At 55.8% G+C, this 14,432-nt stretch overlaps 1 protein-coding gene across 1 annotated transcript in view; it reads left to right on the forward strand.

Annotated features, from left to right (window-relative positions):
- ADGB (androglobin) overlaps positions 1 to 14,432 on the forward strand; it is a 181,118-nt gene that overhangs the window by 121,105 nt on the left and 45,581 nt on the right. Inside the window, exons 17-19 of the mRNA XM_078615445.1 lie at positions 479 to 542; positions 3,408 to 3,518; positions 5,433 to 5,556. Of these exons, the coding sequence (XP_078471571.1) occupies positions 479 to 542; positions 3,408 to 3,518; positions 5,433 to 5,556 (299 nt within the window). The remainder of the gene's footprint in view (positions 1 to 478; positions 543 to 3,407; positions 3,519 to 5,432; positions 5,557 to 14,432) is intronic.

The raw sequence follows: 14,432 nt of genomic DNA on the forward strand, positions 1-14,432 counted from the left end.
TCACCACCATCACCACGATCGCCAGCATTACCACCATTACCAACACCACTGCCACCTCTACCAACATTACAACCTACCGCCATCATCATCATTACCACTGTCTCACCATCGCCACCACCACCACTACCAACCTTACAACCACCGCTACCACCACTACCATCGTCACCATTACCACCACCGTCACCACTGCCACAATCATTGTCAGCATGTTACACCTCCCAATTCATCCTCCTCATTATCATAATCACCTTACTATTCATCCTATTCATCATCCTAACGATGATAATCAACCATCCCATCTCTCGTTTAAGAATACAATAACAACCTCCCTTTGAGTGCAGAGAAAGCGAGCGATCTAAAAAGAATAAAACCTGACAAATGAAAGCTTGAATATGAAAGGAAAACAGAAATCAATGAGCGAGCGAGCGAGCGGCACTGCTGCGCGTTTAATTGGCGTGTTTCCCTTTTGTGTCGCAAGGTCCCTGCGCGTCTACCACAAGCCCCACACCTACGCGTTTAACCACGACACAGGCGACATGAAGGTGGGTAGGGGGCGGGCGGGGGGGACTGGGGTTAGGGGGGACGGGCAGCCGGTGGGGACAGCCACGTGTCACACCGCCACTTTGTAGACCGCCACTCCGCACGCATTTTTGATTTCGTCCGAAGAGTGCGCGCGTGTGCATGCGCGCGTGGGGGGGGATGCCTGCGCGTGTGCGTGCAAGTTCGATACCCGCTGACGGCCAACACCAGTTGACGATTGTCTGAGCTGGTTATGTGTCTACCCTAGGTCGACTCGGCCTCAAATGAGTACCTGGCGTGGTGTTTAAACAAACACCACTGGGTCCTAAAGCGTTGTTGTTGGACTGTTGGTTGTTGTAACGTTCTGTGAAAAAGAGCTTTATATTTCGATTTAAAGCTTTCGTGACTGCAGGGATTCATCTTCTTGGTTCTTTCGGTAAAGTCACGTAGAAGGGAAATAATAAAATAATAAAAATAAAACATAATAAAATACAATTCTCACGACGTTTCGGCCACAACGCAAGCAACCGTCCTCAGGTGAAGACGCTGTCTTTCCGACAGACCTGTTCTTCACCTGAGGACGGCTGCTTGCGTTGTGGCCAAAACGTCGTGAGAATTGTATTTTATTATGTTTTCTTTTTTTATTATTTCCCTTCTACGTGACTTTACCGAAAGAACCAAGAAGACTTGATCTGGATTAACCGCGGCGGCCACGGGGATCGAACCGCGAACCAAGCACGTCACCCCGCGCCTTGCCGGCCGCGGTGCCGCAGGGAGAGAGTTCCCCCTTCCATTGTCATCCCGCCGTCTCCATCCGCGATTTCTCCCCGCCACCCCTCCCCCTCCCGCCCCCCCCGCCCCCCCCCAAGGCCTTCTGTGTTCCCGGTCTCGGCTGCGTGCAACGTTCTTTTGTTCTTCTTGAATTTTTTCTTTTCATTTTTCGCGGCGAGCGCATCGCGTTCCGCTGTTTAGGTTTCAAAGAGGAATTGAGCGCAGGGTGTCTCTTGGGGGCGGGGGGGGTGTGGGTATTGGCGGGGGTGGGTGAGTGGGTGGGGGGGGGAGCTTTTGAAAAATCCGCTGCAAGAATTTGGCCGCGAGTGGCTCTTTGAAAATTAGATAATTGCCGCGAGAATCTGTACCCGACGCGGCGACGTCGAAGGTGGAAGAAAATTGTTCGGGTCGATGGGCGGCGAACTCGAGGGACGGGCGGCGAGTCTTCGCTTCCAACGCCGAGCCGGCCGACGGTGCGTGCGACGACACGCCGGGGTGTCGAAACCGATCCAGGGTTTTTGCTCACGCCGAATCAATGCCGCTGAATCTATTCACTCCCAGAAGGCGCTGGGTGCGGGGGGGGGCCCCGGTGGATTGCGTGAAGAAATACTGTTGTTATTTTATTGTTATATGTGCAGACGGATGTGTGATGCGGACGTCTTTGTCCGCCCGTCCGTTGCGTTATTTTTATTCTTTCCGCGATGACGCGATTGATTATTTAGTGTTACGTTACGTACAATTTTGCGTTGGTCTAGGACCCATGTCGAACATCCTCGCCTTCGACAAACGGCAGTGCACCAGCGTTGATTCGCGCCAGCCTGACTCCGTGCCTTGAAACCGGTCGAGAGTTGTTTCCTGCGCTGAATCAGTGCGGCTGAAATGATTAATTCTCAGAAGTGCCGTGGGGGCCCCGATCGAAAATAAGAAAAAAGCTTTACAGATATATATATATATACTTTTAAAAGTAACGTGACATTTATTATTCCGCTCATCCGAAAAACAAGTGTTGCAATCACGATTGCATGAAATGTAACATGTGTCGGGGCAGAGTATGGCGAGCCTTGCGCTGCAATCGGTTGCATTTCAAACACGGACTACCCGGGCAATCGTTTGTCATGCGCTGGGATTTACAAGGCAAGCGTGGGGGGGGGGGTTAAGAGGTGGGGGGCGGGTTGCAAAGCAGCCTGTTGCAGGAGTTTGCGGTTCGCATCTGGCAGGCCGCCCTGATCAACACCGCCGGGTGTATTCACCGCAGAGGTCGCAAACGGGTTTTGATTCCTTACCCGTACCCGTACCCGGCTGCACCAGGGTCGCAAACGGGTACCTGTACCCGGCCGGGTACGGGTAGGGTACGGGTATCGGGTAACCGATTGCGACCTCTGGAATGAAGCCATGTTGCAGGCGTGGGTGGTTTGATTCTAGGAACTTGAATTGTGAGAAGAGACAAGACGTTGGGAAATGAGTGACAAACGGTTACTCACCAGTGACTCACGGCCTACCCGTACCCGGCCGCACCAGGGTCGCAAACGGGTACCCGTACCCGGCTGGGTACGGGTAGCCGGGTATCGGGTAGGGTACGGGTATCGGGTACCCGGTTGCGACCTCTGATTCACCGTAAAAATGCTCTGCGCCGTCAGCCTGTGGGCGTCAGAGACGCCGTGCGGAACAGAGTTTGGCCCTCGCGTGCCAGCGTCCCGTGACCCAATAAACGCTCGTTTAGGATTACACGCAGCGGGCATTCATCGCGCCCCCCCCACCCCCCACCGGCAGACTTAAGCCCACTCGCAGGCCAAGTGCGGAGTCGCCTTGTGCCACACAGGGATAAGCTGCCACTGGGGATGCCCTTTGGGAACGTGTCGATTTGCGGTGCGATGCAAGTCGCGTATCGCATGTCAAGCGACCCGATGCTCCCCCGGGCTTAAACGGTGGCTGTAATCAGACGCGGCTTTTAATTAACGAAACAACTGTACTACGTATTTGTAAGCCCGGGGGTGGGGGTGGGTGGGTGATGCTGTGCATGCGGCCTATCGCGTACGAAGCCCAAGTTGGAACCCAGGCCTCCTCTTCTCCACCAAAAGTGCGCCGCTCGTTTTGATTCCCGTCCCCGTGGATTTCAGAGCGCCGCCACCGCCGCAGCCGCAGCCGCAGCCGCTGGAGGAAAAGCGGCGACCTCTTCCACCGCCAGCCTCACCGCCAGCCTCACCGCCACCGTCGCCAAGGCCCCACAGGTGCGCCCGACCCATTAAGGCAGATACTCGTTAGAGGCCCAGCGCTGATGGGGGGGGCCGGTCTCGTTAGAGCCCCCCCCCCCCCCCCCCCGGAGCAGGACGTGTAATGTTTCCGCGCACGTGCCGCCTTTAGATTAGATCCCTGCACCTGTGTGGAATTGTCACATTCGCGATCCCAGCGCCGCTGGTAGCGTCATTGTGAAAGCGCTGCGCTACGAACCCGGCGACCCGAGTACGATGGCCGCTCATGAGCAATGAAAGTGACGATTATTTGAACCGGTCCTGCGCCTCTCCTAGGTTGAATCAGCCTTAAACGAGTACCTGGTGCGATGTGTAAACATCGCCACTAGGGAGACCAAGGTGGCCGGGCGTGGTGTTGGCCACCCACCCCCTCGTGTGCCGTGCCGGCCTTCATAGGTGCTCGCTAACAGCACTTGCCCCTACAGTCTGTTAAGGCTATACGGGGGATCTTTGTCTTTGCCAGTGTGTGTATAAGTGTGTGTGCCAGTGTGTGTGCCAGTGTGCGCGCCAGTGGAGTAGTGACGTGTCCCAGCGCTAGCGCTGTGTTCGCTGCTTGTTGCAGAGGTTTGCGGTTCGAACCCAGCGGCCGCCCTTATTAATACTGCGAATGAATGTGAATTAACCGTGATTATGATACTCGGCATCATCCGCTTTACTCACGGCGTCAGGGTCCAAATTTGCCGAATTCGAAAACTTCCCCGCGAAATCACTCCGTTGGAATCTACGTGTATCGTTACGCCGGCTGTATCGATGCGTGTGCGAGTGTATTTTTACATAGATGCGTTAGATCGCGGAGTCGAGTTTGCAAGTGTAATCTTGCAAGTGCCAATTGAGTGTGAGCGTGCGTACAAGTCATGCGCGAGAGTGTTAATGTGCGCTCCCGTGCACTCGAGAGCGCGTGTGTGCGCGTGCGTGTGTGCGCGTGCGTGTGTGTGCGCGCGCGTGCTTGGCAACATTACACCACGGCTGGCCTATCCGTGCCGCGAGTTAAAACACAATTGGATGGGGCAATTCATTCTGCCAGAGCCGCGATAACTGCCAGACAGGCTGCTCGCAGGTAGCGGCGGCGCTGATTAAATTATACCGCGGCCTGCATAAATTTCACCGCCGTGACCGTGATACGTTGGGTGTGACTTTGGGGATGAGTTAAGCCGAACGGGTGGCGGCGGCAGCGTCCCGTGGACGCACGCGGCGCACGCAGTGGTCAGTGCGCGTCGGTGAAGTTGGCGAGCATAGACGCGGGAGAATAGTGCAGTACAACAGTGGATCGTGCAACGTAGCCCCGCGGCAGACTCTCACACCGGTGGACGCTCATCATCCACGCGGTATGCAGGCTCAGTCCTGCTTGGCTTCCAGAATATCCAGACTTCGGGTGGTCTCTGGGTGATCACCCACCCACCCCACTCCCGAACAATTTGCCGAATTGTCATTAGCCACCTCCCCCTGTTCCACCCCCCCTCGTGTGTCGCGTTCAAGTTCATTTATTGGGTATAGCGCTGTGAGCCATTCGGCTCTGGAATCAGGTGCAGCCGCAACAAACAAAAAACTAAAACATGAACAAGTAAACATCTTAAAGTGACTATGGGACTATGTGCAAACATAAAATCCAAGAAAAGACAGAAAAATATTGCAGAAAAAGCACCGTACACCAACGCTGTGTGCAAACATCAACAGCACTTGCCCCAACGGTCTGTTGAGTCTACAAGGGTCAACGTCGTCTCTGCGTCCGCGTGCGTGTCTGTATCTCTGCTTGTGTGGCGAGCGGTAGTTGCGGCGGTTAGCACGCCGCGCTCCAAACCCGGTGACCCGCGGGACGACCTATTGTCGTCCGTGCGTACGTGCACTCGTGCCTGTGTGAGCGCGTGTACATTTGTCTGTGCGTTCCTGTGCCAGGCTGGGGTAGAGGAGAGAGCCCCACTCTACCTGTTGATGGACAGCGTGGGTCCGAGTCAGCTGATCGTCTGCCTCTCTGTGCTGCCCCGCTGGGGAGTGTTTGGCTGGCATGAATCTCAGAAAGGTGAGGCGCATGATCTACCCACTGCTGGATGGACGAAGGTCTCCACGAGCCGTTGCCAACTCTCACTGTCCCCGCAATGCACCCAGTGCGCGATGCAGCGCTCGAGGGCTGATGCCGTCGCTCCGTTGTTGCCAACGTTCAATAAATGTAATTGCACGCCAGTTGTGAGGAGACATCACAGAACTGCTTCTGAGATCTCGTCAAGTGACCTCTTACCCACACACACTCGGGGGTAGCACTCACCCAACCTCCTTGAGACGGGGAGAAATGTTGGGCAATGGGATTTTTTGTTTGTTTTATTTCTAGCAGCAGGAGCGTTACGTAAGGCTGGAGAGCGCGGTTTTATTTCAGGCGACTTAAACCTGGACCTCCTCGGGCAGTGCTGCATGGGGGATCTTCGTCTTTGGAACCTCATTTGCCAGTAAAAATATGATATTTGGTTTTTTACCCTTCTATCTGGCAACAAAACTGACACCTTTTTTACAAGGAGTCATGTTTACATAGACCACAATACCTGCAGTCGTAATGCAAACAAAAAACATAACTCTGATAATGTATGCACTGTCCTTCAAGTTGATTGGTCCACACCCGAGACAGCTTTCCTTAGAGCCTAGTCTCACATGGGTTGGACCAGATGACGCCTTTTGGCGAAAGCTGTCTCGGGTGTGGACCAATCAACTTCAAGGACAGTGCACATTATCAGAGTTATGTTTTTTGTTTTCATTATGACTGCAGGTATTGTGGTCTATGTAAACATGACTCCTTGTAAAAAAGGTGTCAGTTTTGTCGCCAGATAAAAGGGTAAAAATCCAATTATCATCTTCGTCTTTGTTTGTCGTTCTCACCCTCTCCTCCTCAACTGTCCCTCATCCTCACCCCTCACCTCTGCTCACCCTCACCTGCTCCACCCACCTCCTCCACTCTTGCCTTCTTCACCGTGGCCGAGCCGTGCGCCGATTGACCGCTCCTTCGTCGCCAGTTGAAATCCGAGTCGGTCGCTCGGGATTCAATCTCTCGCGGAGTATTTTCCGGATCGCTGGGTGGACTGGAGAAGGTCGCACCTCCAATGGGCACGGTTGGCTACGTACGTAGCTAAATAAGTTCAACATCCATAATGCAGGTTGTTTTTTTTGGGGGGGTTAGATGGCGCAAATATGTAAACGTGTCGTTAAACCCGCCACCACCCGACACAGCCAATCGGTAAGGTTTGTCACTTGAACAGAACGTGGCCAATTCCTTACTAGTCCAGCAAACAACGCTTGTGTGTTGGAGAGTAAAACCACAACATGTACAATCAGTGTACGACGTTTCACCAGCGATTACAGCCAGCTTCATCAGGCGTACATTGGTGGTACCCGTTGCCACCGGGGCCAAGTGGTGTCGTGGCAACACAAGAGGTGGCGGTGCCCGTGGAGGGTAATGGTGATGCGTTGTTATTTTTTCTTCGCTGCAAGTAATCGTTTATGTAAAATACGGAATAATTAAAAATGCTGTCCCGTCCACGTGAATAATTGAACAATTGATCAAACGGCGCAGATAGGGCGAGTGGGGCGGAGGGGAGAGAGAGTTTAATTACACTCACCATCCCTCACCACCTCTACCCACCCTCCCTCACCCTCCCTCACCATCTCTACTCACCCCCCTCACCACCTCCACTCACCCCCCCTCACCACCTCACTCACCCTCCCTCACCACCTCTACTCACCTCCCCCTCACCCCCCCTCACCATCTCTACTCACCCTCCCTCACCCTCCCTCACCCCCCCTCACCACCTCCCTCACCACCTCTACTCACCCCCCTCACCACCTCTACTCACCCCCCTCACCACCTCCACTCACCCCCCCTCACCATCTCCACTCACCCCCCTCACCACCTCTACTCACCCCCCCTCACCACCTCTACTCACCCCCCTCACCACCTCCACTCACCCCCCCTCACCATCTCTACTCACCCCCCTCACCACCTCTACTCACCCTCCTCACCACCTCTACTCACCCCCCTCACCACCTCTACTCACCCCCCTCACCACCTCCACTCACCCCCCCTCACCATCTCTACTCACCCCCCCTCACCATCTCTACTCACCCTCCTCACCACCTCTACTCACCCGCCTCACCACCTCTACTCACCCGCCTCACCACCTCCACTCACCCCCCTCACCACCTCTACTCACCCCCCTCACCACCTCCACTCACCCCCCTCACCACCTCTACTCACCCCCCCTCACCATCTCTACTCACCCCCCTCACCACCTCTACTCACCCCCCTCACCACCTCCACTCACCCCCCTCACCACCTCCACTCACCCCCCTCACCACCTCTACTCACCCCCCCTCACCATCTCTACTCACCCCCCTCACCATCTCTACTCACCCCCCTCACCACCTCCACTCACCCCCCTCACCACCTCCACTCACCCCCCTCACCACCTCCACTCACCCCCCTCACCACCTCTACTCACCCCCCTCACCACCTCTACTCACCCCCCTCACCACCTCTACTCACCCCCCTCACCACCTCCACTCACCCCCCTCACCACCTCCACTCACCCCCCTCACCACCTCTACTCACCCCCCTCACCACCTCCACTCACCCCCCTCACCACCTCCACTCACCCCCCTCACCACCTCCACTCACCCCCCTCACCACCTCTACTCACCCCCCTCACCATCTCTACTCACCCCCCTCACCACCTCCACTCACCCCCCTCACCACCTCCACTCACCCCCCTCACCACCTCTACTCACCCCCCTCACCACCTCCACTCACCCCCCTCACCACCTCCACTCACCCCCCTCACCACCTCCACTCACCACCTCTACTCACCCCCCTCACCATCTCTACTCACCCCCCTCACCACCTCCACTCACCCCCCTCACCACCTCCACTCACCCCCCTCACCACCTCCACTCACCCCCCTCAGCACCTCTACTCACCCCCCTCACCACCTCTACTCACCCCCCTCACCACCTCCACTCACCCCCCTCACCACCTCCACTCACCCCCCTCACCACCTCTACTCACCCCCCTCACCATCTCTACTCACCCCCCTCACCACCTCCACTCACCCCCCTCACCACCTCCACTCACCCCCCTCACCACCTCTACTCACCCCCCTCACCACCTCTACTCACCCCCCTCACCACCTCTACTCACCCCCCTCACCACCTCTACTCACCCCCCTCACCACCTCCACTCACCCCCCTCACCACCTCCACTCACCCCCCTCACCACCTCCACTCACCCCCCTCACCACCTCTACTCACCCCCCTCACCACCTCCACTCACCCCCCTCACCACCTCCACTCACCCCCCTCACCACCTCTACTCACCCCCCTCACCATCTCTACTCACCCCCCTCACCACCTCCACTCACCCCCCTCACCACCTCTACTCACCCCCCTCACCATCTCTACTCACCCCCCTCACCACCTCTACTCACCCCCCTCACCACCTCTACTCACCCCCCTCACCATCTCTACTCACCCCCCTCACCACCTCTACTCACCCCCCTCACCACCTCTACTCACCCCCCTCACCATCTCTACTCACCCCCCTCACCACCTCTACTCACCCCCCTCACCATCTCTACTCACCCCCCTCACCACCTCTACTCACCCCCCTCACCATCTCTACTCACCCCCCTCACCACCTCTACTCACCCCCCTCACCACCTCTACTCACCCCCCTCACCATCTCTACTCACCCCCCTCACCATCTCTACTCACCCCCCTCACCACCTCTACTCACCCCCCTCACCACCTCTACTCACCCCCCCTCACCATCTCTACTCACCCCCCCTCACCACCTCCACTCACCCCCCTCACCACCTCTACTCACCCCCCCTCACCACCTCCACTCACCCCCCTCACCACCTCTACTCACCCCCCCTCACCACCTCCACTCACCCCCCTCACCACCTCTACTCACCCCCCCTCACCACCTCCACTCACCCCCCTCACCACCTCTACTCACCCCCCCTCACCACCTCTACTCACCCCCCTCACCACCTCTACTCACCCCCCTCACCACCTCTACTCACCCCCCTCACCATCTCTACTCACCCCCCTCACCATCTCTACTCACCCCCCCTCAGCCCCCCTCACCACCTCTACTCACCCCCCCTCACCATCTCTACTCACCCCCCCTCACCATCTCTACTCACCCCCCCTCAGCCCCCCTCACCACCTCCACTCACCCCCCCTCACCATCTCTACTCACCCCCCCTCACCATCTCTACTCACCCCCCTCACCATCTCTACTCACCCCCCTCACCATCTCTACTCACCCCCCCTCACCATTTCTACTCACCCCCCTCACCATCTCTACTCACCCCCCTCACCATCTCTACTCACCCTCCCTCACTCTACTCACCATCCCTCACCAACTCCACTCACCCCCCCCCCTCACCATCTCTACTCACCCCCCCCCCCCCTCACAATGTATTCGCCAAGTTTAATGTCGCAACAACTTTTGTGTGTGCGTGCGTGTGTGTGTGCAGTCATCGGTGACACATGAACTCGTCACCTTAGAGAACTCGGTTTAGTCACAGGAGGCTTAGTCCTGGATTCGAACCCAGGCTATTAAGGGTTCCCCGTCTCATCGCTCTGGTGTCTTGAGCCACCAAGCCCCCCTTCTCTAAGCTACGATTCTGATTGAAAGCAAACGGCATCTAGGTGGTGTAACACGTGGTGGTAGTAGTAGTAGGAGGCTTTCGCAATCAATATTATCCATAATAGAGTTTTTTGGGGGGTTAGATCGCGTAAATATAAATGTGTCGTTAAACCCGCCACAGCCCACCAATTAGAAAGGTTTGCCACGTAAACAAAACGTGCCAATTAGTTACCGGTTCAGCACACGGGCATGTTGGAGAGTAAACCCACGACAACATTTGCAGTTCGAGTAGCGTGACGTTTCGCCGGCGATTACAACAACCAGCATCATCAGGCGACAGCCAGAGCTGTGGAGAAATCCTCCTCCTGTGTCGGTCTTAAATAGATGGATAAATGTTATTGGGAGGGGGTTAATGCATTTGTAATAAAGGTCGTTGAAGCGACTTCTGGAATCCGGTCTTTTATTCAACTTGCATTACAACACTCCTTCACGCTGCTGACAGGCCGCGTGAGAGGGACAGATAGAGAGAGAGACGCACTGCCACGTGGCACCTTCCTCCGTTCGTTCCCGTTCTGAACACGTGTCGTTCGTCTCCACCCCTATTTAATACCCGGGTCACGTGGTACGTTTCCACCAATCCTGGTTAGCCTCCATGGAATATTCCAGGCTCCCTCGTAGGCTCCCGGGACCACGCCCCTGACTCATCTCCCCATTGGCTGTGGCCAAAGCCAGCAGAACCAATCCTCTACTTACAGCTGTCACCTTTCCATTACGTCAGGGCCACGCCCCTAGGCTTCCCCCCATTGGCTATAGACCAGGACCGGCAGAGCCAATCATCATGACGAGTTGTGATACGTCAGTGAGCCGGATATATCCTCACATTACACATTCACATAAATTACAGTGGATATCTGCATTGGTTTGGTTGTTCACAATTAATCCTGATGCCTTGTTAATCTTCGCCCGCCACCGCCCGGCCAAACCCACCCAGCAAACGACAGCGAAATTCTTTGGCACGTGGTCGTGACGGGTACTGGAAGATCCGACCGTGTCAGTGGTTGCCGAGCTGGATTCGCTGCCGGTTGCCAAACGAATACATTGTAATGAGGTCGCACTCATTACACACACACACAAAGAGCTTGCCACAAATCAACCACGATACCTCGCTGCTGATCTTTGTGAAGGGGCATAAGCCATCATCACGCGAACTCCGGTTACACTTGCAGCAGCAGCAGCGGCTTTTGGCTGGACATCGAACAAAGACGGCCACCGTATCGCACAGCGCTTTCAGATGCGCTTCTGCGTCCGTCTGGAAAGCTCTTCTTTCCGATATTAGAAAGTCACTGGAGCTACGTACAGTTGAATAATCTAGATTGAAAACCCCATTACTTTAGAACTCCTTTTTGTGTTTAGTTTGTTGTCCTTCCCGCACACCTCCAATTAGCGCGGTTGGCTACGTACTGTGCGAAAGAAGTTCATCATGGCACATATAAACCAACGGTCACCGAGTTTAATCATGGGTGGCTAAAACCTGGATTCGAACCCAGGCTACCATCGTGGTCGGCTCAGTATTCCTAACCTCCTGAGTCATTCGGCCCACCTCCACGTGAATCACATTGTCTAATATTTCGACTGTTTTTTTTAATTATTGGATGGGTGCAATATGCCCCAGTTTGAGCCGGGGGAAGTTTTCGGAACATTTTAGATGAAATAAATCTTTGGTGCCACGTCCAGATTTAGTTTAATTCTGGGCTGGCGGTGTGGGGTGGTGTGTCCAAGTCAGCTGGGAGCCGCGTGTGAAATTAGTAAAAAAAAAACAATGAGATGACATTTCTTAGCTGTGTGCTCCCAGTAGGCGAGCGATTTTTTTCCTTTCCACTCGCTTGCTGCCTCACTCGCTCGCTCGCTCCACCACCCACCTTCTCGCCTGCCCACTCACCCACGTTAGCTCGTACTTTCTCTCTCGCCCACGCACTCACCTGCTCGCTCACCCAACCACTCGCTCCCTCGCTTGCTCACTGTCTTACCCAACCAGCCACCCACTCACTCACCCACTCGCCCAATCCATACACTTACTCGCTTACCCATCCACCCACCAATTTGCTCAACCGTCTCGCCCAACCAGACTCCCGCTCACCAACCCACTCACCAACCTGCTCCGCTGCCCGATAGCTTACTCGCTGACCCAACCACTTACTTGTTCACCGACTTAATCACCCCGATCTAAATGCATTAACATGAGGAGACACACACGAGCAAACACCTGCACAGACTTTTCGGGAAAGTGCTATTTTCGATTACCTATGAAGGCCGGCACGGCACACGAGGGGGTGTGTGGCCGTCACCACGCCCGGCCGCCTTTGTCTCCCGAATGTTTACACACCACACCTCTAGGGGAGGCCCAGGACCAGTTCAGATAATCGCCGTTGGTGTCGGCTGTGAGCAGTAATCGAACTCGGGTCGCCGGGTTTGTAGTGCAGCACCTTGTACGCGAAGCTGCCGCTCCCCAGTCACACCGCACACACACACACAACTTGCTGTTTCTGTGATCCGCACAGCCGCCCTCTCCGTGGGGAGGTGGAATAATCCCAGCTCTGACCCCCCCCTCTCCCGCCATGCTCCACTATTTCATGGTATGAACACCAAATAGGAACCCACACTTTCTCAATCGAGGTTTGACTGTCAAGATTGAAATTTAGTTAAAGAAAAACTGCAGCTCGCTTGTACTGCGCGTGTGTGTGTGTGGCGACTCTGTGTGTGTGTTTGGTGAGGGGTGTGTGGTGGAGACGTGTGTGTGAGAAGGAGATGTGTGTAGGTGGTCTGTGTGTGGGTGTGGTGGTGGAGATCTGTGTGTGTGTGAAGGAGATGTGTGTGGGTGGTGTGTGTGGGGGAGACGTGTGTGTGTGTGTGTGTGAAGGAGATGTGTGTAGGTGGTCTGTGTGTGGGTGTTGTGGTGGAGACGTGTGTGGGTGTTTGATGGAGCTGTTTGTGGGTGGTGGATATGAGTCTGGGTGGTGTGTGGTGGACACGTGTGTGCGTCTGGTGGACACGTGTGTGCGTGTGGTGGAGATGTGCGTGTGGGTGGTGTGTGTGGTGGAGCTGTGTGGTTAATGAACCAGTGTGTGTGTGGGTGATGCCCGTGTGTTTTTTGAAAAGGTGGGAGCTATGTAGGAGAAGGAGGAATGAATGGAAGGTGGGCGAGTGGGCGGGAAGGAAGGAAGGAGAGGGGATCTCGGATTAAGGGAGCGGCGGCAGGTGAGAGAGAAATAGAGAAGAGAGGGGGAGTGAGAATTGAGAGTCGAAATTTTCTACCGTATTCTTCTCCCCGACAGCCCAGGGCAATTAAAATCAATTCCAGGCGAGGCGCCCGGCAGCCACCGTGCGCTTGCGGAGAATTACACAACGGAGCTCGCAAGCTCCGCTTCTCGCTGCCTGGTGCCACGGTGGGCTCGGCAGAGATGTGCTGATGCCGTGGGGAGTGAAGGGGGGTGGGAGGGGGGGTTGTGCGGGCGGTGGTGCAGATCTGTTGCGATGAAGATCTGTTGCGTGGCGTGGGTGGTGCTTGCTGGCGCGGTGTTGTGTGTGGTGTGCGCGGTGTGTGTGTGCGTGTGTGGGTGGTGGGCGGTGTGTGTGTGTGTGTGCGTGCGTGTAGCGCTTGACGCGCTGCGCTATGAACCCGGCGACCCGGGTTCGATTCCCGCTCACGGCCAACACCGGTGACGATTATCTGAACCGGTCCTGGGCCTCCCCAATGTCGATTCAGCGTCAAATGAGTACCTTGTGCAGTGTGTATACATCGTCACTAGGGAGACAAAGGCGGCCGGGCGTGGTGTTGGTCACCCACCCCCTCGTGTGCTCGCTAACAGCACTTGCCCCGACAGTCTGTTAAGGCTATACGGGGGATCTTTGTCTTGGTGTGGTTGGGAGATTATGTATGATGTGTGGGCAGCGCGTGTGTGTCTGTGGGGAGCGGTAGTGTAGCAATGAGCGTGCTCTGCTACGAACCCGGCGACCTGAGGTTGATTCCCACTCACTGACATCACCAGTACCGAGTCTGAACCGGCCCTGGGCCTCCCCTAGGTCGACTCAGCCTCAAATGAGTACCTGGTGCGGTGTGTAAACATCGTCGCTGGGGAGACAAAGGCGGCCGGGCGTGATGCTGGCCACCCACCCCCTCGTGTGCCGTGCCGGCCTTCGTAGGTGCTTGCTAACAGCACTTGCCCCGACAGTTCATTGAGGCTACACGGGGCATCCTTGTCTGA

This window comes from Lampetra planeri, chromosome 47 (genome assembly GCF_965212315.1).
Source record: "Lampetra planeri chromosome 47, kcLamPlan1.2.h2, whole genome shotgun sequence".
In the NCBI taxonomy this organism is placed as follows: domain Eukaryota; kingdom Metazoa; phylum Chordata; class Hyperoartia; order Petromyzontiformes; family Petromyzontidae; genus Lampetra; species Lampetra planeri.